At 40.2% G+C, this 23760-nt stretch overlaps 1 protein-coding gene across 1 annotated transcript in view; it reads right to left on the reverse strand.

The window, feature by feature from the left end:
- Nucleotides 1–23760, reverse strand: part of Dock10 (dedicator of cytokinesis 10) — a 249623-nt gene that overhangs the window by 32928 nt on the left and 192935 nt on the right. Inside the window, exons 28-41 of the mRNA XM_032901452.1 lie at nucleotides 20815–20961; nucleotides 18184–18267; nucleotides 16482–16578; nucleotides 14842–14886; nucleotides 8698–8873; nucleotides 8457–8573; nucleotides 6729–6840; nucleotides 5962–6083; nucleotides 5751–5865; nucleotides 5585–5651; nucleotides 5309–5356; nucleotides 3973–4074; nucleotides 1610–1734; nucleotides 646–758 (exon numbers count right to left, since the gene is read on the reverse strand). Of these exons, the coding sequence (XP_032757343.1) occupies nucleotides 646–758; nucleotides 1610–1734; nucleotides 3973–4074; nucleotides 5309–5356; nucleotides 5585–5651; nucleotides 5751–5865; nucleotides 5962–6083; nucleotides 6729–6840; nucleotides 8457–8573; nucleotides 8698–8873; nucleotides 14842–14886; nucleotides 16482–16578; nucleotides 18184–18267; nucleotides 20815–20961 (1470 nt within the window). The remainder of the gene's footprint in view (nucleotides 1–645; nucleotides 759–1609; nucleotides 1735–3972; nucleotides 4075–5308; nucleotides 5357–5584; nucleotides 5652–5750; nucleotides 5866–5961; nucleotides 6084–6728; nucleotides 6841–8456; nucleotides 8574–8697; nucleotides 8874–14841; nucleotides 14887–16481; nucleotides 16579–18183; nucleotides 18268–20814; nucleotides 20962–23760) is intronic.

A 23760-nucleotide genomic window follows, 5' to 3' on the forward strand; every position in this document is an offset into this window, starting at 1 on the left:
CACTACTTGTCTTTTGTTTTTCTGTTAAAAAAATATGGAGTCTTCAATGTCTTCCTGGATTGAAGACTTGGTACTCAAATTGTAGCAATAACATAATTATATTACAGATTAGTATAGTTACATATAATGTAATAACATGTGGTCAACAATAGACTACACACACACACATACACATATATATATACACACACATATGATAGTTCAATAAGATTTTATGGTATAGTAATATATTTGTCATCTAGTATGAAGAAACAAAACAGTCACATAATGTCAAAATCATTAAGGGATTCTCTTCTCAGCATTTGTTCCTGTTATTACATATTATATTACTAAAAGTATGTATTTTATTATTAAAAATATGGAGTCTCAATTTCACTCCACATAGATGCCTGGCAGCACAGGAAGAGGAAATGGGAAGAAAGATAATATTGACAGCAGTGATATCCCTGAGTGAGTGGCTTAAGCCAGCATTAGTCATCCTCTGGCAAAAACAGAGAATCTCATTTTTAAAATGCTTCCCAACAGTGTGGAAGTTGATTAATTAATTCCATAAATCATCTTTTAAAAAAGTGTTCTTGACTTCTCACGGCTTTCCCCCTCCACCCAGGTCATCACTTCTGCAGAAAACATTCTGATCATATTCACCTGGTGGACCTGGGTGAAGAGAGACAGCAGGTCCAGAATAGTGAGGCAGACCTCGGTGGCTATGTTGGCCTCGGTGTCTACATGGTGGACAATGTCTATTTCGTTGGAGTTGCCTATGAAATACAAAATAGAACAGTGCATAAACATGTAAGACAATTCTCGATGTCCAGTGAAACATTTCCTTATATTACAGTGTTTACTGATATTTTGATGAATAATATAAAATCAAAGTGACTTTGAACAATTTCATTTATTGCCTCAACTAAAAAAAAATTACACTAAATTGTCTGTGACAGGTATGCCCTTTGCATGCATCAGCTGCAGGGTTTCTATTATTTTTAAAATTCTTTTTCTTTAATCTAGCCAGGATCACACTTCCTCTGTTATCATCCTGTTTAAAGATCTTGCTTCTGGGCTAATAGACTCACTGTATGGTCTCAGTGGACTGTCTACACAACCAACCTCCTCAGAAAGCCACGCCGTGTGTTTAGAGATGAAGGCAGTGTGGGTTTAAACAAGTAACATGGGTCCTATGTTCACAATTTTCATGCTTCATAGCAACAGGTTCTATTTTTATCTTATTGCCAGGCTGGACGGTATGTATCTCTGGAGTCATGATGTCATGGTTACTGCTTGTGGGAGATGGACATTCTTATCCTCTTCCCCTAGAGTCAGCAATAATTACCTGGTTAAGAGGGAGCCCCATAAACTTTACAACACTGAAAGTACCTAGATGAGCTGCCCTGAGACCATTACACTGAGTTTCATTTTCTGTTTTCTTCCCTGGTGAGGGCATTTTAAATTTTCCTCCTCAGCTACAGTGTGGTGATTCTTTCTTTGAAGAAATTTACAGGCCTGTGGCAGTGGCCTTCAGAACAGTGGTTTCCCTGGTTTGACAACATTTCCTCTCGTCTTGCAATGCACTTCCTGTTCTACATATCTGAGGAGAGATTGGTTCACTTACTGTTCATGGTGTTGTCCAGCATCTGTAAGAGTTTGGGGTTGGAAAGTGCATTTTTGCCTCGGATGATAGGTAAGGTCTGAGATCTGTGCTGCTTATGGCCCTCGTGACCGGAAGTTGTGTGCATCCTGGAAAGGAGATGAGAATTGTGGTTGACCTACCCAGCAATGCCCTACATAACCAGTACTCACTCAGATGGTGAGCACTGAGACGAGCGTACACAACATCTGCCAGGCACCGTCTTACTGATGACATTGACTTTGAATGTTAATGGAAGAGGCTATTTAATACACTTGAAGAAATTTATTTAATCCATAAAAATATTCAGAAAGATACATTATGAGACAAAGACACAGAGGGTGTCTATTCTTTTTAGCATATTTTGATTTTCTTCTTTTTTCATTGCCAAGAACCTTGTTCTATAGACTCAGTCATCTGTAAGTCTTGTCAGACCTCATTGTCACTACCTTGGCTGTGTGCTCAGACAACCATAGGGTCATATAGGATCTTAAACTGTTGTCAGGCTTAGCCCATTGATTTTAAGCAAATAAATAAAGTACTATCTGTTTAGCAACTGAAGATATAGTTACAAATATGTTAACCTAACCAAAACAAAGAAACAAACAAGCAAACAAAACACCTAAAAGACACTCAAAAATAAAACTGTTCGTCATTCATTATTACCTCAAGGACTAACAAGAACTCAAGAATGCTGAGTTTATTACTGGCTAGGCAGGAGGGCATTAAAAGTATAATGCAGACATGTGCCCTTGTTTGTTTTTGAAGCAATGTCTAAAATCTAGACCGAAGTGAAGTAACCCTTTTTCCCATCTGGTTTTGCTTCTGGAAATTCCTGTGATTTATAAACTGTTTGGCCATGCCTCTTGCTGTGCTGTGGAGGGATCAGCATCAGGAAGGCAGCATTTGTGGTAGCATCTGTGCTTCTAGTTGCTCATCGGGGGTGGCAATGACAATGGCCTTCAGGTGTGTCCACCTGGAGAAACCAGCCAGTGTCTTTGTGGTGTTAGGAATGCTTCCTGGTGCCACAGCTTTCACTGGTCCCAGGAGAAGCCTGGTGGTAGGAGATACCTTGTCATGTAAATAAACCATAAACAACACCTTTGTGAGGAAGGGAGCCAAGGAGCTGGGCCCTTGAGAGCCAAACCTCAGAAGGAACTCTGGCTTTTGTCCCTGACACAGTATTCAAGGCTAAGTAAGTTTTCAAGGATCTGGCAAGGTTGAAAGGACCTGTTTAAGCTGAATCTGGGGAGAGCCAACTTTGGCTTTCTGTAACCTATGAAGTCTGGATCGTGCCTGCATCTAGAGGAGTAATGAGTTCTGGAACATGTGGCTGGGACTTTGGGGACTAAATTTTTCTCCCAGGTTTTGAGCCCTTTGCTGTCTGGAAGTGAAGGGAAAGCACTGGGTTCCAGGAGAAGAGGGCCAGCAGGATCTGTCCAACCTATAAGAAGAAGCCTTAAGACTTGTTCATCCTGAAAGGTGGACTGTGGTAACCTTAGGTGCCTTACAATTGCTATGCAACACGTGAAGCAATTCCTTCTTGTGTTCTCCTGTTTTACGGTTTGCAAAGTAAAGCCATGATTACGTCTTTTAAATCCACTGGAAGCCAATTTCTATAGGTCCCCATGGATGGCAGCAACATTTATTTTGTTATTTATTGACTATATACAGTTTCCTATTTCTTCCTAAAGCTCTTTTCTAAAATACCCACATCACGTTTTCTTATGATACGCCTGAGAAGAATAAATCAAACTCAGGAAAGTTTCAGGAAACAGTTTTTATTTGTTAGACCCAGAGGATCTTGGAGGTGGACTTTCAGGGCAAGTGATTCTGACTGGGCAGGTTAAGGAGGGAGTGAGCAAGGTAGGCAAAATTGGAGATCAGTTAGTAAGTACATAATCTAAGGGGACTCGTGAGAATTCCCTGGCTTTCTCATGGCTTCCGAACCCTTAAAAAACATGAACGTCAAGAACACTAAGAAAATCTTTTAATTACTCAGCAGAACTCAAGTCACGATTCCAGGGTGCCTTTTTCCTATATTGCTAAGAACTAAGGGGAGATTCTATTGGAATTTTGCACCTTCAGGTTTTAGCTAAATAAAATGCCTATGAATTTTCCACTCAAGGCACTGTGCTCAACATAGTAAGCCACAGTCCTTCATTTCCGTTTTTAAGCCAGTGAGGGACCTTGAGAAGTAGCTAAGAATTTTCTTCAGATAAACATATTAAGCTGCTTAAAACCACAGTTGTTTTTGGCATATGTACATATATGGACCCCTACACATGCATGTTCACATATAAACGGCACATGCGTGATTTTTAAATACCAAGCCAAGGTGATATTACCATTGTGGCAAGAGACCTGACGTCTGGCAGGAAGGATTAGATCCCTTTAGAGTTCCATTGTTCTGGGTGGACTGCACAAACTTAAATGCTGCCGCGATTTTCCTGCAAAGAACACAGGTTTAAACCATAGCTGTGTGTTTATCATGGACACATGAAAGCAGAAGGGCGAACGACGAGCTGTTACTGAATGATGAGCTATTTCATGTTCTGTGAATTAATGAAAAGTAAGGGGGCTGGGAGATGGCCCGCGTAGCAAAGTACTTTCCATGAGGACCTGGCTTCTGAACTTCAGCATCCATCTACGTAAATGGAAGCCATTGAGCAGTCCCAGTCTCCAGAATCAGGGATCCACCAGGCAAGATGGCTTACTAGAAGAACCATATTGGTAAAGTCTGGCTTCAGGTGAAGAGAGGTTGACTCGGTATTTATGGTGAAGAGTGTTTGAGGAAGACACCTACTGTCAACCTCTGGCTGCATGCCAACACATGCAATTGCACACAGCTCAGCACCACATATATAAGCAAAATAAAAATAAAATTAACATTTCAGTTTCTTATGAGAATAGGAACTTAGACGGCTTTGGATGTTCTTGCCTTTGTGACAAATGGTGCCAGTATGAAGTAATTCTAGACTAATTTTTGTTTTTACCTTACTAAAAGCATGTTCTTAAATAGATGTGTTTCATCAATATAAATTTATCTGTCTATCTATATATCTATCACCAGCATTTATTATATCTATCTAATCTTTCTTTCCTTTCTTCCTTTCTCTTTCTTTTTAATCTATCTTATCTATCATCTATCTATCTATCTATCTATCTATCTATCTATCTATCTATCTATCTACCATCTCTCTATATAAATGTCTATATAATGAAACATCCCTCTTCCCTCTTTCCCCATCCTGGTTTTCAGAAGGTCAGAGGTCAATTTCGGGTGTTAGCTCTCACCTTCCATCTTGTTTGAGACAGGGTTTCTTGTGTATCATTGCGAATGCTAGACTACCTGACCCGATAGCTTCCAGCATGAAGAGAATTCTAATAGGGAGCACTGGGATTATAGACCCCTTTCTCATGTCTGCCTTTATGTGGGTTCTGGGATCCAAACCCAGGTCTTCATTCTTGCATGGCAAGTACTTCACTCACTGAGCCATATTCAAAGCTCCATGCTTTTTTTTTTTTTTGGTTCTTTTTTTCGGAGCTGGGGACCGAACCCAGGGCCTTGCGCTTCCTAGGCAAGCGCTCTACTACTGAGCTAAATCCCTAACCCCAAGCTCCATGCTTTTTAAAAAGATGATATTTATATTAAAGACTATATACTAGAATTTAAACAATTACCTTATTATATTGCGTTTCCCAAGGTATCTAAAATTCTGAAGACAAACGCTAGAAAGGGGAAAAAAGACATTCTAATTATTTATACTCCTTAATTTATACATAACAACATAACAATTCATCTAAATATATGGAAAGAAAAATAGTAACTTTTCTTTACATATTCCATATACTATTGTTGATATTTATTTACCATAGGGCTTCTTTGAATGAAGAGTGGTATAGTGAGCTAGTTTGAAAGTTCCAGAAAATAAGTTATTGGATCAACCCTAAACTTACTCCAAGATGCTGAAGAAGTCTGACACCTCTGGACTGGGTGCTCTCTGCCAGTAGGCAATCAGAGTCTCTAGAAAGAAACACAATATGGCATGAGGCTCTTAGAAATATAGGTTTCTTTTCTTTCTTTTTTTCTCCTTTTAAATAGACTTGGAGACAGTCCGCTTACCATCTGAAATGGTCTTCATAATATGAAGGAAACACATGAGAAGACTCCTGGTTTCTGCTTGATCTAATTTGTCAAACCGAAGCGTTGACCCAATCAAAGACAAGGGCCTTGGGATCTGGGAATCAAAGGACCAATAGGGATAAGTAAGACGGAGAGCGCCCTGGCTTGTAGTTGCAGTGTTTGACATGTGTGGTGGGGAGGGAAGCTGCACCTTTTCGCAGTTGTCTGTCTTCTCACTACTCTTCTCTGCGGTGCTCGGGTTGGAGTCCAGGCTCGCTAAGGATGCTCTGGAATCTGCGTGGTTCACTGTAGAAATAGCTATCGATGAAAACGCTGGAAACAGAAGCCACAGCACACGAACGGTGATGAGATGTATGAGGACAAACAAGAGCAAGCATGAGGAAACAGTGTTGCTCATTGCTGAAGTGGGTAGAGAATTGGGAAATAGAATCTGGGCTTGACTTAGAAGCTATGCAACATTTATTTAAAGCATCGCACAGTGGTGGCCATGATGGATCTTGAAACACTGTTCAAAGTGCATATAAGGTGTGTTCTCTGGATCTCTTAAAATGAAAAATATAGACAAAGATAACTCTTATTTTAACAGAAGATGGTTTTGGGGAAGGAGTGTTTAACTTGACAGTTTATGTGAAATAGAAATGACATTTCCAAAATAGTTCTTAATAGAATCCTTGAAGCTGAAGAGCAATTATAATTTAAAAAGCGGTGCATAACAAAAAGCTAAAGACTGCTGAATAAAGTAATTTGATAACATCTGAGCAGACAGCCCTTTAAGCTAAGCAGACGTGGATGTTACTGGATGACATTCAAGGGAGTACGTTAAAGGCTCTAGTTATATAGTGTGGTGTACTTTGCCAGGTATATTATGCATATGAATTATGGATAGAAAGCGCCATGGTATACAATGTAAACATCGATGAATGGTAAACACGAGTATTCTCAGCAGGTCTTGAATACCTGCTATGGAATTTAAAACATCTTTGGAAAAAGATGTATCCACAGAAGTTGCATGTTTCATGGACGTCTGAGTCTGAAATCCTCCATTAGTGCTGAGGTCATCTCTAGATCCCTGCATTCCAAGAGGAGAGGAAACAAACGAGTGTTAGTGGGTTCCAGAATGGTAGACCACTATGCCTTTTACTTCCCTCTCAATTAGGTATTCAGTTTGATATTTTATACTTGAACAAAGACTAAAGTCGACAAGGAAAATGGATATTGTCAAAGGCAGAGTCTCGTTCACAGTTTGATTTTTTTATGCAGAATGTTAGAGTTTTTATATTTTTTTTCAATTTCCTTCCTCCCACTAAGTCCTCCTCACACTATTATGTCTTCTGCTTTTGTTTCCGCTGTGTGACTCACTGGATTTCACAGAGTTTAGTTGAGTAGGCCTGGGTTATCCACTGGAGCATGAGGAACTCAGAAATGGCTACATCAGAGGAGACAAAGAATATCTTTTCCGCAGCCTCCCTCAACTGCCATTAGCTCCCCAGTGGAGGCGGGGTCCATGATCCTCGCCACATCTAGGACTGAATAGTTACTGGCTCAATCTTACGCAAGGTCCACCGCAGGCAATCATAGCTGTTGCTAGTTCCTGAGTTTAAAAGCCATGTCATATGACAGCATTTCATAGCTTTCCTCCCCAACGCTGGGCTTTTAACATTCTCTCTGCTCCTTCTGGGAATTTTTTAAATGATGTATCAGAGACAATCTTTTAGTTGTGGACTAGAATAATTACTGATATAGCAATATATTAAGCTATAGATGTAATTTTCATCAATGTGCACACACACGCACACATAATATTACCATCACTAGGGACTAGACTTTAAGTCCGTATGTTCTGAGCATCTTGGCAAATGTTTTCTGTTATATAATTTGATATTAAGGCACTTTATATTGTGTTACACCCTTTATCCCAGTTTAGAAATATGAAAACAGAGGCCTAGAGAGCTTGAATAACTTTCTAAAGGGTATGCACAAATTACATGACGCTGGTGGGATTTGATCATTCCTCAAACAAAAAACATGTCTAAAGGCATGATCCTAACTTTTAGAAGGTTCTGTCTTAGACTGTTACTGGATTTTGAGTGGGTTTACCTTCTCTCATGAGTTTATTTTTTATGTGTATATTTACATGTTCATGTATGTGTGTGTGTACAGGAGCACATGGATGTGGAGGTCAGAGGTCAATGTCAGGTGTCTTCTTCCTTCAACTTCCTACCTTACTTTTGTGAGTCAAGGTTTCTCAATGAACCTGAACTTGCTAGAGTTTGCCTGGCCAGTGAGCCCTGGGGAATGCTGGCGGCTTGCACAATAGTCACAATGGGCCACACTGGGCTTTTGACCATATGAGATGCTAAGTTTCCATGGGGAAAAGTGGGGAGTAGTTGGTGAAGAACGGACAATGAAGCTAAGGCCATGAGGACATCATACAACCTGCAAAAGCTATGCGGATGTGGATGGTGCTTCAGAGACTAAGGAGAGGGAACAGTCCCAAAGAGAGGGACGCGCCAGGTGGAAGCCGCAAGCACCCATTAGGGACCAACGGTATTGATCGAGCGCTTGTTGGAAAGTGCTGTTTAGCCCTCGCTTGCTTACAGGGAGGAAGGAATGCTCACACAGCACATAAATATGAGTAAGGGAAATTCCTTAAGGAGGGGAATTTGGAGAGCTGCGCAGACGTACCTGATTGGATGTATTCACGGTGAAAGGATACAGGTCCTTCAGGTAGATTCTTGGCATATTGTCCAGGAGCATGCCATACAGCGGCATGTACAGACTCGCTATCTGTGCCTGCTTCCTCTAGGTGAAGGCAGACAAGAAACGGCTCACGTGAAGATCAATATAGGCTCAAGGGTTTTATACTCATTTAATGTAGCGAGCCATTAAACGGCGTTTGGGGGAGAGGGAAAGAAAGGCTACTTACGGGTTCCCTGTATCGATCGTCAAAAGAATGCTTAGCCATTAGATTTTTTAGGACGGCCAAAGCTAAGTGCCTGATGTCTTGGTCCTCCTGCAGGGCGAAGCCAACTTCTCGGAGAAGAATTCCGATTAAGAAGTGTTTGCGGCAAAATTCATTTGTGACCGAGTATTCAGGCATATCTTTGAGAGGAAGAGAGTATGTTATTGAAAACTAAATAGCCACTTTACGAACACAAAAGGAAGATCAAACAGTTACTAAAACCTCTGCCCCCAAGCTGGAGAGATTCTACAAGACAGCCTTGCACAGAGATGTGGCCCGCTGTGACCTCGGGGGTATCTCCTCAGATGGGAAAATGTTTGCTGATGTCAACACAAGCATAGATATTAACACAGCATAGTTCACAGCCACGGCCTATCGAATGGTCTGCTTCCATCACTGCAGGGGCTAAAACATAAACATGTTCTGTGTCTATAGGAACTGAAAAAGGTTCTAGGGGAGAAAAGAGCTACCTCGAGTTAGACCTTGGAGGATGCCGGATGGTTTGGAATCATTGTGGAAGTAAATGGAGGTGGGGGAGAATGTTGGGAGAGAGGGAAGGCTAACTTTCAATGGCACAGAGTTCTGAAATACAGACAGGTATGCGGAAATAGACGTATGTGAGGGATCAGTAAATACAGTGGTGAAAAGAAGAAGCCTGGGAATCGAGGCTTGAGATATCAAGGATGGAGTGGGTAGGGGTGGTCATGGTGGGGTGGGGTAGATGGTGGAGAAACCGAAGTACAAATTCTGTATTCAGCACTTTGGTCCCCCCTCAAGTTCTGTAGGAGTGGCTAAGGGTTTTTTTGTTTGTTTGTTTGTTTGTATTTGATTTTTGTTTTGTTGAGGCTTGTCGGGGAGGAACAACAATGGGCTTTAGAAGTCAAAGATGTGAACCCACCCGGCTAGCACAAACAGGATGGATGTGCACTGGAGAGGCAGAGCCTTGAGGACTACCCATCTGAGGGCTTCATGCTGTTACGGAGCTTCACTCTGTTGTCCCTGTGACCTTCATATTCCTCCTAATGTATGGGAAACTCTAAGGGGGCTTCTAGCCCCTCACTGGCCAGCATCACTGGCTCTCACAGTAATAATGCTTGTTCTCTCCCAGGCATCCCTGCTGGAGCAGATTCATGGTCCAATCCCCTCCCTTGGAAAGAATTTAGGAATGCAGATAGTCAGCAATGGCCACCACCCTTAGAAAGCATTTGGAAAAAGAGATTGTTGTGGAAGCTTTGTTGAGATGTTTTTGATAGTGGCTCTGGTGTAGAAAATCTTAGGGATCAATTTGAACTTCTTCAGAAAGGCACACTCTGAATGGTTGAGCTAGGGACTTTTTGAGGTTAGGGAACAAGAACAATGGCTACCTGACCAGCATTTGCTGCCTTTCTTGCTGAAGCAAGATCAAGGTGATAATTAATTTCTTTTTCTCATTATTTGCTCTTGGCTTCCTGATCTGACTACAAAATTGTTAAATGAATATACACTCTGAGGATTTGGAGTAGAAATGACTGAATTTTATATAAAAGTTTAGATTTGTGATTCTTTTAAGATTTTTATAAGATTATTTTTTAAGATAAATAATAAAATATTTGATCCTTTCTTTATAACCTCAAATTGCTGCCTGCCAATAAGAAAAACTAGCTGAGAAAATTACCTTGCTCTCTCACAATTTGTTAATCTATAACAAGTTGCTTAGTTACGGATGTATGTGGGTTCTTGGGAATAATAATTTTCTTTTACCTGTACAATGTAATGGTTTTTCATGGAAAGGTATTGGGGAACATGCTGCTTTGCCATAATCGTTCACTAGAAGCAAAATAGAAGGTAATCACATTGTAACTTTATATTGTTTGAAAGGTTTTTCTGGGACATATAAGCTACTGGTGAAAAAATACATCGTTGGAGTCAACTCATTGGAGTTTGCTCCGTCTACCAAATGTACATATGTGCATAAATGTATAGATGTATATGTGTAAAATGGTTGGAACCAGCTTGTTGGAGGTTGGTTCATCCATCAAAATGTGTGTGTATGTATATATGAAAAGTAGTTGGAGCTTTGCTCCATAAATCAAATGAGATTGTATATATGTCTATGTGTATATGTAGTATGTTTGTGTATATGTATGTGTGAAATTGTTGGAGCTTTGTTCCATGTGTATGTGTGTGTACATGTATATGTATATGTACATGTATATGAATATATGTATGTGTATGTACATGTACATGTGTATGTGTATGTACATGTGTATGTACATGTATATGTGTATGTGTATGTGTATGTGTATGTATAGGTATGTGTATGTGTATGTGTATGTATGTATGTATGTATGTTGGAGCTCGCTCATTGGAGCTTGCTTCATCCACCAAGTGTGTGTGAGTGTGCGCCTGCTTGCACCTTCACCACCTGCCCCTCCCCTCCTTGGATTACTGAACGAACTGTCGTGGAGCTTACTCTGTAGCCAAGGCTGGCCTTGAACTCGTAGAGATCTGCCTACCTCTGCCTCCTGAGTGCTGGGATTAAAGGTGTGCACCCCCACTGCTTGGCTGACACTAAGGGTTTTGAGATCAATGGCCTGACTAAGCTTGTGATTTATTGACTTATTAATACAGTGTTGGGATGTAGGTGAATTAGCTATGGGGCATATGAAGTGAGAGATGCAACTCGATGTAGAGGGGGTAAAAGGGGGTAAAAGAAACCGTGTTTGGGCTGGGGTCAGAGGGAACTGGCAGTGACAGGAGCATCAGAACTAGCTGGTCGAAGAAAGTGAGGGAGCAGGGAGAGGGAAAAGCCAGTGGGACTGGAAAATCTGAGCCTCAACTATTACGTTAATCATTCTGTAATGATTAGACTAGCTTGGAGTTGTGCATCTTGTTCCCCAGGGTAACTGCCCCATAGCAGTGGGCTAGCACCCTGGATGACATTGGGGAAACTTCCTCATGTTGGAATGCTTAATGCTTTTATGAATATGACCCAGCAAATCCTGGTAACAAAAGCCAAAATATACAACGGAAAGGGTTTTGAAATTAGAAAATGTTTCTAGACATCAAACGAAACCAAGGGGGAGAAGAGGAGGGGGAGAGGAGAAAAGGGGAAGGAGGAAGAAGAAAAGATGGAGAAGGAGGAGTCAACTTAAGGATTGCAAGAAAATCTGTGCAAACCATATATATGCTTAGGGGTTTGTTGTATTCAAAAGACAGAGGACCTGAAGAAATGGCTTAGTAGCTAAAAGCACTTGCTCCAATTTCAGACAACCTGGGTCACACACAGTGGCTCTCACACACCTGTAACTCCAGTTCCAGGGGTCAAGTGTTGACTTCCAGCCTCTGCAGACTCCAGATAACCAGGTGGTGCGCATATATACATGCATTCAAGCATTCATAACACTTAAAAAAGTCTATCTTAAAAATGATGAAACATAAATAATCTATACGAGCTAACGGCAAAACAAAATAATGCTCTGAACCCAAATAACGAGATTCAAAAGTGGGTGAAGAATGTGAATAGGCAGTTTTCTAAAGAAGACGTTAAAGTTCCCGAAAAGAGAATGAAACAAGAGTTTAATACCACTGATGACCAGGAAAAGTGCAAATCATAGTCCCAGTGAGCTGTCAGCTCCTTCCACTAGGAGCTCCTGGCCACTAGGAGACGTCAAATGATCCTGAAGGATAGGGACCACGTGAAGAAGCAGGAACCCAGTACACTGCCCAAGTGAACTTGAGCATCAGTACAGCCAATGGAAAACCAGAATGGGGATTCTCCGTAAGGAAAGGCGTAACTACTTCATCATTCAGTGATGCAACTTAAGGATACATGCCCCCAAAATTGAAATCAGACATTTCTTTTTTTCTTTTTTACAATATATTAAAAAAACCCATAAAATTTCATGTGAATGAGGCAGCATGTAATGTCTTGTATATGTATTTACATATCCATAAGGTTTAAATCAGCTAAACATATTTATGCACTAAATATTTATAATTCTTCTACCATGAGAACATTCAAGGTCCTTCCTTCTGGCTTTTTGAAATGCACAGTGCATTACGTTACCAGTGCCATTGCTCTACTCTGCAGCAGTAGCCAGGGTGCCTCGCTTCTACTGAACCAGAACTGGCTACTTTTCAGCCAGTCTTTCTCCATACCTCCCTTACATACTTCCCGAGCCTCTCGGAAACACAACTGTACTCTCAACTTCTAGGAGCCCATGTTTTAGAATCGCCTATAAGTGAGATCAAGTGCAACTTGTCCTTATTTCTGGCTCCTCATGCCACAAATGACACTAATGTGTAATGGGCAAACCGTAACCCACCTTGCAATGTGCATTTTGTTCATTGGCAGTTGGAGCCCTAGGCTGCTTCCATTTCCTACCTCCCGTGAACAGTGCTTCAGTGACCATGTACCCTCTCAAGGACATGGCAAGCAAACCTCTGCCTATTTATACAGTAGAGGAATCTATCTATCAATCTATTATAATCTGTCTATCTATCTACCTATCTACCTACTGATCTGTCACCTCTTTCTCTTCTCTCTCTCTGTCTCTCTCTCTCTCTCTCTCTCTCCCCCTACCTACCGATCTGTCATCTCTCTCTATTATCTATCTATCTATCTATCTATCTATCTATCTATCTATCTATCTATCTATCCATCTATCTCCATCTACTATCTATATCTATCCATCTGTCTATCTGTCTGTCTGTCTATCTATATCTATCTATCTATCTATCTATCTATCTATCTATCTATCTATCTATCTATCTATCTCTATCTATCTATCTATCTATCTATCTATCTATCTATCTATCTTTTATTTTGAGACTCCACCAAACTGTTTTCAATCATGGCTTTATTAATTTACATTCCCACCGAGAACGCGCAAGGACTCTCTTTTCTTTACACGTCTTATACTTTATATAAAAATCGACATCTTAAACAAACATCTGCAACGCCATGTTTGTTGGGATTTTATCTCAAAGATACAAAAGGGGCAGGAAATCAGCTTTTTGGAAATAGTAGAGGGAACTGTGGGAAGTGAAAACAAACCGCAGATACTCAGGAGCTCATCTGTGGATGTTAAAAAGCTGAGCTCCTGTAAGTAGATGAGAAATGGAATTTTGAGGGACTGGGGAGATGAGAGAAATGGGCATTCTCTCCCACTGTCCCAGGCACAGATTCTCAGTGAGGGGATGGACACATTATGACGCCAAGTATGTAGCATGGGGACCATAGTAAATAGCAATACTTTATAGATCAAATGTGTACAGCTGGGGGCTTTATTGTACATATGAGGAAAATTTCAGAAGACTTGGGAAATTAAGACACTGGAAAACCTGAAGACTAAAATGTCGTGGATTGCTGTTTGTATTTTCTGTTCCCTCAAGAGGGGAGCCCATACTCAGGTGAGGTCAGGCAAAATCTTAATTGGTCAGATAAGGCTAGAGCCTGTGATTGGGCAGTGAAAGGAAAAAGAGCTGAAAGTCTTAGAGAGGGGAAAGAGGAAGAAAGACAGAGACAGAGAGACGAAGGATAGAAGAAAATGGAGGAAGAAGATGAGCTGGGGTCATGTGGCCCAAAGCAGCCACAGGGCGCTATGGATTTCATAGATGGGCAATAGAGCAGTGTAGGGTACATTTGCCCAATCTAGGCGTGCAGCTTGTATTTAGATCAGTTGGGTCTTGTGTTCTTTGCACGGGCATTTTGGGGTTGGAGGTTTACCGTTATAAATCTGGTTGGTATATTACAAATTTCTAGTGTTATCGTTTTACAGGGCTAAGGGAATCTGAGTGAGTGGTTGCCGGCTTTCTGCAGGCCAGCCACGGCAGGCCTGGGAAGTGCGAGCAGCTTGGCAGCAAGCTAGCCACAGGAGCCAGGGCAAGACCAATGCTTGGGGCTGGCAATGGAGGTGGGCAAGACTGCCATGCTACATGCCACAATAAAATATAAAGGAATTAAAGTTAAAGTATCAAATTATATGTGACAAAAGAGAAAAGTTCAGACAATCATTTGGATATGTTGGTTACAGGTTAACACAGGCATCTGTAGCATCTGTGCCCATTAACATGATAATACTACTATGGGGGCTTATGCAGGTAATATGAAATACGATTATTTACCTGATGCATGTAACTCTTGAATTGATTCCGAGGGTGTCAAGGGATCTAGACATGGTATAAATAGACAGTAATTTCAGATACATCCATACTCAGATACATATACAGTCTATTAATTAGTTAAATTTATAGGAGAAATTTAAAACATATTTCAATTTATTTGCTATTACATCACCATTTTCCAAGAAAACTTAGGTTGTATGCCCTCAATTTCATGAACAGAATTAATTAATTATATATATATATATATAAGCTATTTTACTGCCTTGTTGATTGAGAATGCCTAATTAGAATTAAAATAACCAAATAAAGGTTTGATCCACCCTGCATATCTTAGCTAACTTATCTAGCCAAGAATAACTTGGCATTAAGTTGGATTAAAAAAAGAAGAAGAAATTTTCCTCCTCAGTTGGGGAGAAAAAAAGAAATTCTCCTCCTTCCCCCTCTTTTTTCTCTCCCCATCCCCTTACTATTTATTCACTGCTGGGGATCAAACCTTAAGTGTCATACATTCTAGGGAAGGCCTCTGCTACCGAGCTAGACTTTTAAGGACAAATAAAATCACATCACAAACAACACCCAAAGCCCAAAAATATTGTTGTCTGACATAAAATTTCTACTTTTTCTCTCCACTATGGGATGTGCATTGCACACTGGAGATGTGGTGATCCATGCAGATTATATTTAAAGTGGAGATTTTAGCATAGTTCTAGGCCTGCTGCTGTAACTTTCCTTCTGTGGTGTCGATGCCACAAGGGGCTCTTAGCCTTCTATTTTCTGATCTCTTGACCTTCAATATGTCAGTGTGAGCAGTCTATTCATAGCTTGGAGGCACGGAACTTCAAGTCTCTTTGAGCTGAATGCTCAATTAGTTTCTGATGTTTACATTCGCCATGATTTTTTTCCCCATAGGTGCATGATGCGTGCTTGACACACACACACACACACACACACACACACACACACACACACACACACACACAATCATACACACACCGCACGCACGCACGCACGCACGCACGTGCGCGCGCACACACACACACACACACACACAAGCAGAGGTTCCAAATTTACCAAATAAACATTTTATGTGTAGTATTTAAGTGTATGTCAAATTTAGTAAATGAAATGTGCTCTGTTCTGACCTCTGTACCCAGTCTCACCCCCTCTCTGGCCTAGGAGTGTCCAGAGTTTATAAGGCAGCCTTTTTTCCTTCCTTCCCTCCATCCTTCCCTTCTTCCTTCTGACTTTCCAGTTTTCCTTTAGGAAAACTCCATCCTGACACAGTTAGGCTAATTAATAATGTCCACTGGAATTATACTCCTGACTTTTTCCTCTCCATATTCAGGTATCAAAATCAATGGAAATCTGTCTTTCAGAGCTAGTAGGACCTAGTTTATAATTCTTTGGTTTACACTAACTAGGTTGAAAATTCTGCTGGATTTCTCTCTGCTGAAAAGGGGAAGATAAATACAGAGTTGCAGTCATAATCACATGGGGTAAACCCTCTTGTGTTGTTACCAGATGATTAGGCTTAGATAGCTAAGTTGCCTCTTTAAACAGAATGGTTAAGGAAACTGGAGAACAGGGTCAGAACAAGTGCCAGCCTTGTAGGGACTTAGGGAGATTTGCGGACTTGTTACCTGGAATGTTTGCAGATCTTATGGGGAGACACAGAGGGATAAAATGTTCATGTTGACAAACTTCCTGAAGGAAGTCAAACTTATATTGGCATAAAGTCTGAAACAGAAGCAAACAGCATGATTATTATTTGTACATCATTAAGTTTCATAAAAACAAGCAAAAGAAAAAGAAAGGTGAGTACTTCAATTGGACCATGACAAAGAAGAAAAGAGTTAATTTTGTATGACCACCAAGCAGTTCCTAGGTTTAGGGGAGTCTGTTTGCTCAGAAGTGCTTCTTGTAGTCACACTCCTTATCTTTGCACACAGGTCAAGACAAGCTATAGGAAGAGAGCAACTGTAACCCACATTCCATTCCTACGAGAGACAACTTGGAGTTCTGCTTTTAGCGTATGTTATAATGTGTTTATTGTATGTTCAGTCTTGCTGCATTGTGTGAATGGAGCCCTCTCAAGACTCCAACTCAAATTGCAGAGTAGACTGTGATCTTAATCAGGTGAGGTCCAGCCTCAGGAAGATAATGGTACACATGCTCTGAAGTGATGTCAACCCCATAGGACACTAGTCCTTAGCCTCTGTCATTAGTTCCTTTCTCCCCTGTCTTTGCAGAAGGTGTGCCTTTTCTATAACATCTGGATTTGGACAGGGATCGCACAGTTTAGACTTGGTCTAAGAAAAATGCAATTTACATAGGAATGATTAATTGTCATAACAGTTTTATATCCACCCTCACATATGAGAGACAGTAGTCTTTAAGAGCGATTAGCCTGTCACTACTACATACACTAATATTAGTTCACAGAATACAAAAATATTCCTTTATCTCCAATTAGAATTCTATTTCTGGCAACAACATCCAATAGTGTAGAAAATTGCCATTTCAAACAAGAACAGTATTTGATGTGCTCTTTTGTATGTGAGCAAGCGTATAATTAAATTACACACACGTATTAATTATTCTTCACTGAGAATATGCCAATTGATCCTCAGAAAATATATAGGTCTAGTGCAATTATATTTAAATGGAGATTATGCACAGTTCATGCATCATACGAGTACAACTATATAGTCTTTAAAATATATTTAAAGAACCTTATACAACTAAGGTTATTTTTACAATAGAGTTTATAAGTATGAGTGTGTCTGTGAAAAAAAATGAGAAGAATCTCAAATAATAGCTTAATGTGCATCTTAAGGTCTCAGATAAAGAGGAACATGCAAACCTCAAAGGAAGGAGTAGTTACCAATAATAATGAAGGTCAAGGGAAGAAATTAATGAAATAGGAACTAAAAGAATAACATAAAGAATCAACCGAAAAGTTGGTTCTTTGGAAAGATATGATTGACAGACCTTATCCAAACCAACTAAAGAATGAAAATCCAAATTAATAAAATTAGAGATAAAAAGGTCTCATAATAAACTACCATGAAGTCCAGAAGACTGCTAGGGAATATTTAAAACTAACATCTAGAATAAATGAATTCTATTAATCATATGCTATCTAATAAAATCAAGTTATGAGAATATAAACAACATGAATACCCATATCAATGAGATTAAAAGTTCCAAACCAGATGGTAGAGAGCTTCTTCTATGGCTCGCGTGGTAGATGGTAGGCTGGTGTGTCACTGATACGCATAGAGATTACCTTGGTTATCATGCTGGATTGGACCAAGCATTACTTCCATCCCTGGTCCTTACCTTGAACTCACCAGAAGAGAACATGCTGACATAATTGTTGACCATCTTAAACACGAATCCCCGGTCCATAAACGTAAAGCAGCGCTAAGGAGATATAATTGCAAAGTCAAATCTTTTTACTTGTGGGACTTTAGGAAAGATGATTATATACTGATTCAGAATAATAGTTAACTAAGTGTGCGATGTGCTTGTTTAAAAATATCTTGAAAGCACGTTGGAACACCCATCTGAATATAGTGACAAATTCAAATGTTAGAAATAAGATTAATGCTTGAGGGTCCAAACCTGCACCTAACGACTATTTAAAATATTGCTTGGAGTTTTGTAATGAGGTTTGTTTTAGACTTTCCCTTTTATATACAAAGTTGTCTGCTTTTAAATTACTTGGCTACATCTTATTACTGTTTTTAGTACATTGATCCCAGAGTTGCTTCGGTGGAGATCATCTGCTGTACACTCTGGGTGGGATGGAATGGCTAGTACTCTCTTCATCCTTATTGGCCTCCTTCCCCAGGGGACGGTTTTCTATTTTATCCAGGGAAGCATGCATTTGAAGGACAAAGAGAGGAGATCCTGCAATTTCTACTAGAGAGCAGTTGGTGTCTTGTTCGGTTTGTTCAGATCCTCTTAATCTAGTTAGGAAGGTCTTAGGTCAAATTTATAATGGGTGTATGTAATTGATGATTATGGAATACCTCCCTCAGTCAGTAGTTGGCAAAGCTACTGTTTCTAACCATTCTCCTTCTACCCTGGACCCTGGTCCTTTAGCTTGGCATGACACATTGGCTTATGATTACCAGCAGTGAAGGTTGGGTGGTAACATTGGTTTATCCCCCAAGTATGGGTTATCTAGCCAAGCAGATTAGATATGAAGACTTTCCCTTGCAGAAATATGCTCTACCATCCCTTCTTATGGTTTAGGATAGTTTCAGAGCACATCCATTAAGACCTGAGGTCCACCTCATCCTAGGTCAGATATTTTCAAATGGTTTTCAAAAGCTAGTTGAAATAAAGCAAGGATTACTCAGATGAAGAGGCAAGGAGACACGGCCATCGAGCAGGAAAGCAACACTTGCCTTGGCATTGTGCTGCAAAAGAGGACTTATAAGGTGGGTGTGGGGAAGAGTTGAGACACAGTTTGGTAGGACAAGAGAAAGGAAAAGACCAAAACATAAAAGCTATATGGGTTCCTGTGGTGTGGATCCATGTGAGACACGTCTGTGCTAAGGACAAAACAATACAAACATACATGCTTTTGGCATAACACTGTAAAACGGTGCTTCCTATGATGTGGTTGAAGGAGGGTCCCTGAAACCCCAGGGCATATTTATGCCCTCAAAATGATTCCACACTCCGCTCTCTTGTTGATGGAAAGCAACGAGCACAATTATGGTATTATACATTCTCCCTCATTAAATCTCAATGACAATAGTTATTTAGGGCTTGCGTCTGGAAGGTACCTCCTTCCACAAGCTCCTGTTTTAGGCAATCAGTCCCCAGGTTATGTTGTTATTTTGAAGTTGTGGACGCTTTATCTTTAGGACCCAAGGCGTGGCTAGTGGGAGGAGGTTACTATGGATGGCACTCCAGAGGTTCTGCCTCTGGCCTTCCTCCACTGTTTCCTTGTGTCAGTCATGTGAACAAATTGTGACCTGCCACCAGAGGACAGTGACTCTACTATCCTTCCGAGGGAAATGGACTGTGACGCTCTGAAATGAGGAGTCAACAAATTACTGCCAAAGTTGTTCCTATCAAACATTTTGTGCTAGCCTTATGGAAAAGAAGGACTGCTCTGTGTCAAGCATGTGACTGTTTCGAGGAAGTAGACAACCAAAAGAGGGAAACATTCAGTGCCTTCTGGAGAAATGGCCATTGGCAGATCTCTGGGAGTACAAGAGGCCACACCAAGAGGGCAGTGCTGAGGTGGGAAAGCTCAGTGTGCACCAGCTCCTGGAACTGGGCTAAATCAAGACGTTCGCTTTTCCCCTTTGCAGCTCTGGTATTATTTCCCTTTATTTTTCTTTAATCCTTTTAATGCCATCCCCTATGCTTTCATTGTCTTCTGTGTCATTAAATTTAAAATATGTATGTATGATGGACACTTACGATGCAACCTTTCCATTCATAAACTTCGTGTGTGTGTGTGTGTGTGTGTTTGTGTTTGCGCGCATGCGCCAACCATGTGATCTGTTGTTATTGCTATTATTAGTGGATGTGTTCAATGCCAATCTATTCTTTTCACCATTACCATTTACGTTGTCATCATCTTGGACGTTTTCTGTTACTTCCACATAAAGTTTATACACAGACAGCAATGACCTCAAGAGAATGACATCACCACAATGTGACTCCATTCAACATCTCCTCCTGTTTGAAATTATTCAGAAGCACCATGACTTGACAACACTTGGGTGCATGTTTTTATCTAACCTTCATTTGTCTTTAGTAAGCCTCTGGGCTGGAATGAATATTAAACGGTTTCAAGAGAAGAGGTGTCGAAGTGGAAGTGTTCGTCTCACTGTGGAGTTCTGATACTTCATCATAAATAGAGATTAAATTAACAACATTTAGGATACATTGCAACCACTGTCAAGGGCACTTGAACAGAACAGTGCTCTCAAATAGCTGTACCTTAAGGAATCGGGCCACACTGTGGTTCGCCCTTTTGGTTTCTTCAAGGGCATCCTTGCATTTCCAAATCACGTGGTCGCACAGGCCCATCACCAGGTTGTCTAGTTCACTTTGGTAAGACTCAGGGAATCTTTGAGCTCTGGGAAGCTAAGCAAAGAATGACTTGCTTATGACGTGGTGTGTGAATTTCCAAGCCAGGACAGCAAATAAAAGACTTACCTCATTTTACAGAACAGCTAATCAAAGAAGTTCTTTGAAACTTGAAAGCAGTAATAAAACTCAAAAGGCTTTTAATTTTCAAGGTCACAATTCTACTGTTTTTACTAAATGTTCCCTTCTAGCTTAACTAGTAAATTTATATCTTTTTCATTAAAAACTGTTAATCTCAAATACTCAAACCACATAGACATGTGCAAAGTAAAACATGAATAATTTTATGCCCTCATATTAATTTCTTCCTTTTGCCTCCCAAGGAATAATATTAAACTTTAAATAAAATATATTAATTTTAAGATGAATATTATTCTAAAACATTCTTTTATTCAGATCGCTCCATTTATTTTAATTTAAAATGAAGTGTGAAGTATAGGAACCCTCCCAATTAAAAAAAGACTACAAGTGTTCAGCCTTAAAAGAGACATCTTCTATAGCAAGGTCCCTTTCTAGTGCAAGGAATCGTCACAAAAGTGAGTAAGGAAAGAATTTAAATCACAGAGGATTGGGAATAGTGTCGTGGAATGCTGCCATCCAGATAGGACATTGCTATGGCTACTGTGATCACACAGTGTCTCTAGAAACCTGTACAAGATTGGATACTTACACTTTTAATCATGTGCGGAGGGAGTGCCCATAAGGACCTACTTAAGTACCTAAGGTGCTAATGTCTGCTAGTGGATGCTGGAGGAGGGCATGTAATTCTGTCTAATGGTATAAGCCAATGGGAGTCTAGATGGTAAGAAAAAAGGTGTTCAGAAGGAAAGGAAGGTACCTAACAGAGGGTACTGGGGAGGGCTGAATGTGATTGTAATGCATTGTATATATGTATGATGTAAAAAATGTAAAGAAATATGACAGGAATGAATATCCTGGGGATGGCTCAGTTGGTAAATTCTCTGCTTTGGAAGCAGGAGTAACTGTAAAGCTGGGTATGGTGGCTCGCATCTTCAACAACATCACAGGGAGGAGGAGCAGAGACAGGTGGATTCTGGGAGCTCACTGGCTAGAGAGTGTAGCCAATCACTGAGCACGAGCTTCAGCGATAGACTGCCTCAAGAAAAAAACTGAGGAGTAATTGGTGTCAACCCCTGGCCTTTGTAAGAACCCCTGCACACACACACACACACACACACACACACACACACATACACACTATCATATCTACATTGTATACTTACAAAAATAAAAATGTAAAAACTTGTAACAAATAAGCAAACAACTGGATGAAAATAGATATTGGTCTGAAATAGTTTATAACTTAAGTTCTAGTCAGTTCTAAAATACGGTTCCAGGATTTAAAACAGATAAGAAATATCAAGATCCTTATGATACTGGACATAAAAGAGCTTGGATGTGAGATTTGATACAATTTTATGTCATGTTTGATGTCTTTATAAAAGGGGAAAATCTTAGACAGCCAAGCTCTGTCTTTGGGTTCATATAGGTCTTTTCTATAAGGTCAATAAAACTCTTTCATCTCTACAAGTTGGCTTTCATAATTATTGTCACTAAAATTAGAGTTAGATTGAGTCATGTAATTTTCACCTGCAAGCATGCAGCCTTTCATACTGTAGAAATATGAACCACGAGGGCTATTATTACAGGGTTTGTTCTAAATGGAGATTTAAATAATGGAATGTTGGAGCCAACTTTTATTTTTCTTTCTGTAAGACCACTTATAAGAATCCTGAAAGCCTCATCATTATTCTTTGTATGTATTTAAAATTTATTGTTGAAATCATACAAATTGATTTAAAAAATCCAATCTAATAAATCATATATGCCATGTTCATTCTCCATTTATCTTGGGCAATAAAGACAAATAATTTACCTATTCAAAAAGCAGTAGTCATTTATTTATTGTGTTTGTGTCTGTGGGGGAGTATTGTGAATAGACATGTATATATGTGTGCGTGCTCGTGTGTGTGTATATGTGTGTGTGTGTGTGTATGAGGAGGGATGGAGACCAGAGATTGATTTCAGCTGTGTTCTTTAGGAGCCGTCCTCCTTATTTTGTGGGGCAGACAGAGTTTCTCTTTGAGACCTAATGCTTGCTATTTAAGCTATGCCTATTGGCCAATGAGCTCCAGGGAATCCACCTGTCTCTACTTTTTAGCACCGGAATTACAAGTAAATGCGACCACACCTGGTTTTATATGTGGGTACTAGGAGTCAAACTTGGGCCCTTGGCTTGTACAGAAAGCCCTTTCCTGACTGGGCCATCCCCTGGCTCAAGAAAGACTTGTCATATAAGTGAAATACATTTGTAGTTTCTTCTTTGGGACTTGTTAATTTCTAAGACTTATTACATATAGCAGAGCTTATATTGTTTCCTGGGAGACATGCGTGGATGCTATAGATTTTCATATTCTCTTTCATCTGCCCTCTTTAAGCCTTCTGCTGACATTCTCCTTGTGGTCTATTCCTACTCTTAACCTGAAGGTATGTAGTGGGGACAAACACACATGGAATATTTCCAATTATTCTCTGGATGAATATCAGAAAAGCTTGAGGTAGAAGATGGGTGGGAGGTTATTGCGGTGACTCTCAAACTGCACATCTGGAGCAGAGAGGAGAAGCTAGGTTCTTAGACAGCCAAGGTCATGAGGGGTCCACCCAGGTCTGGGCCATTTGGGAGCTTTGTTGGAAACTAGTAAGTGATGGGGAGGAATAGAAGGTTTGTTAGCTCCATGCTGGGACTTGAGATCAGTGTTGAGAAAGACCTTTAGT

The sequence above is a fragment of the Rattus rattus genome, chromosome 4, assembly GCF_011064425.1.
Source record: "Rattus rattus isolate New Zealand chromosome 4, Rrattus_CSIRO_v1, whole genome shotgun sequence".
Classification (NCBI taxonomy): Eukaryota; Metazoa; Chordata; class Mammalia; order Rodentia; family Muridae; genus Rattus; species Rattus rattus.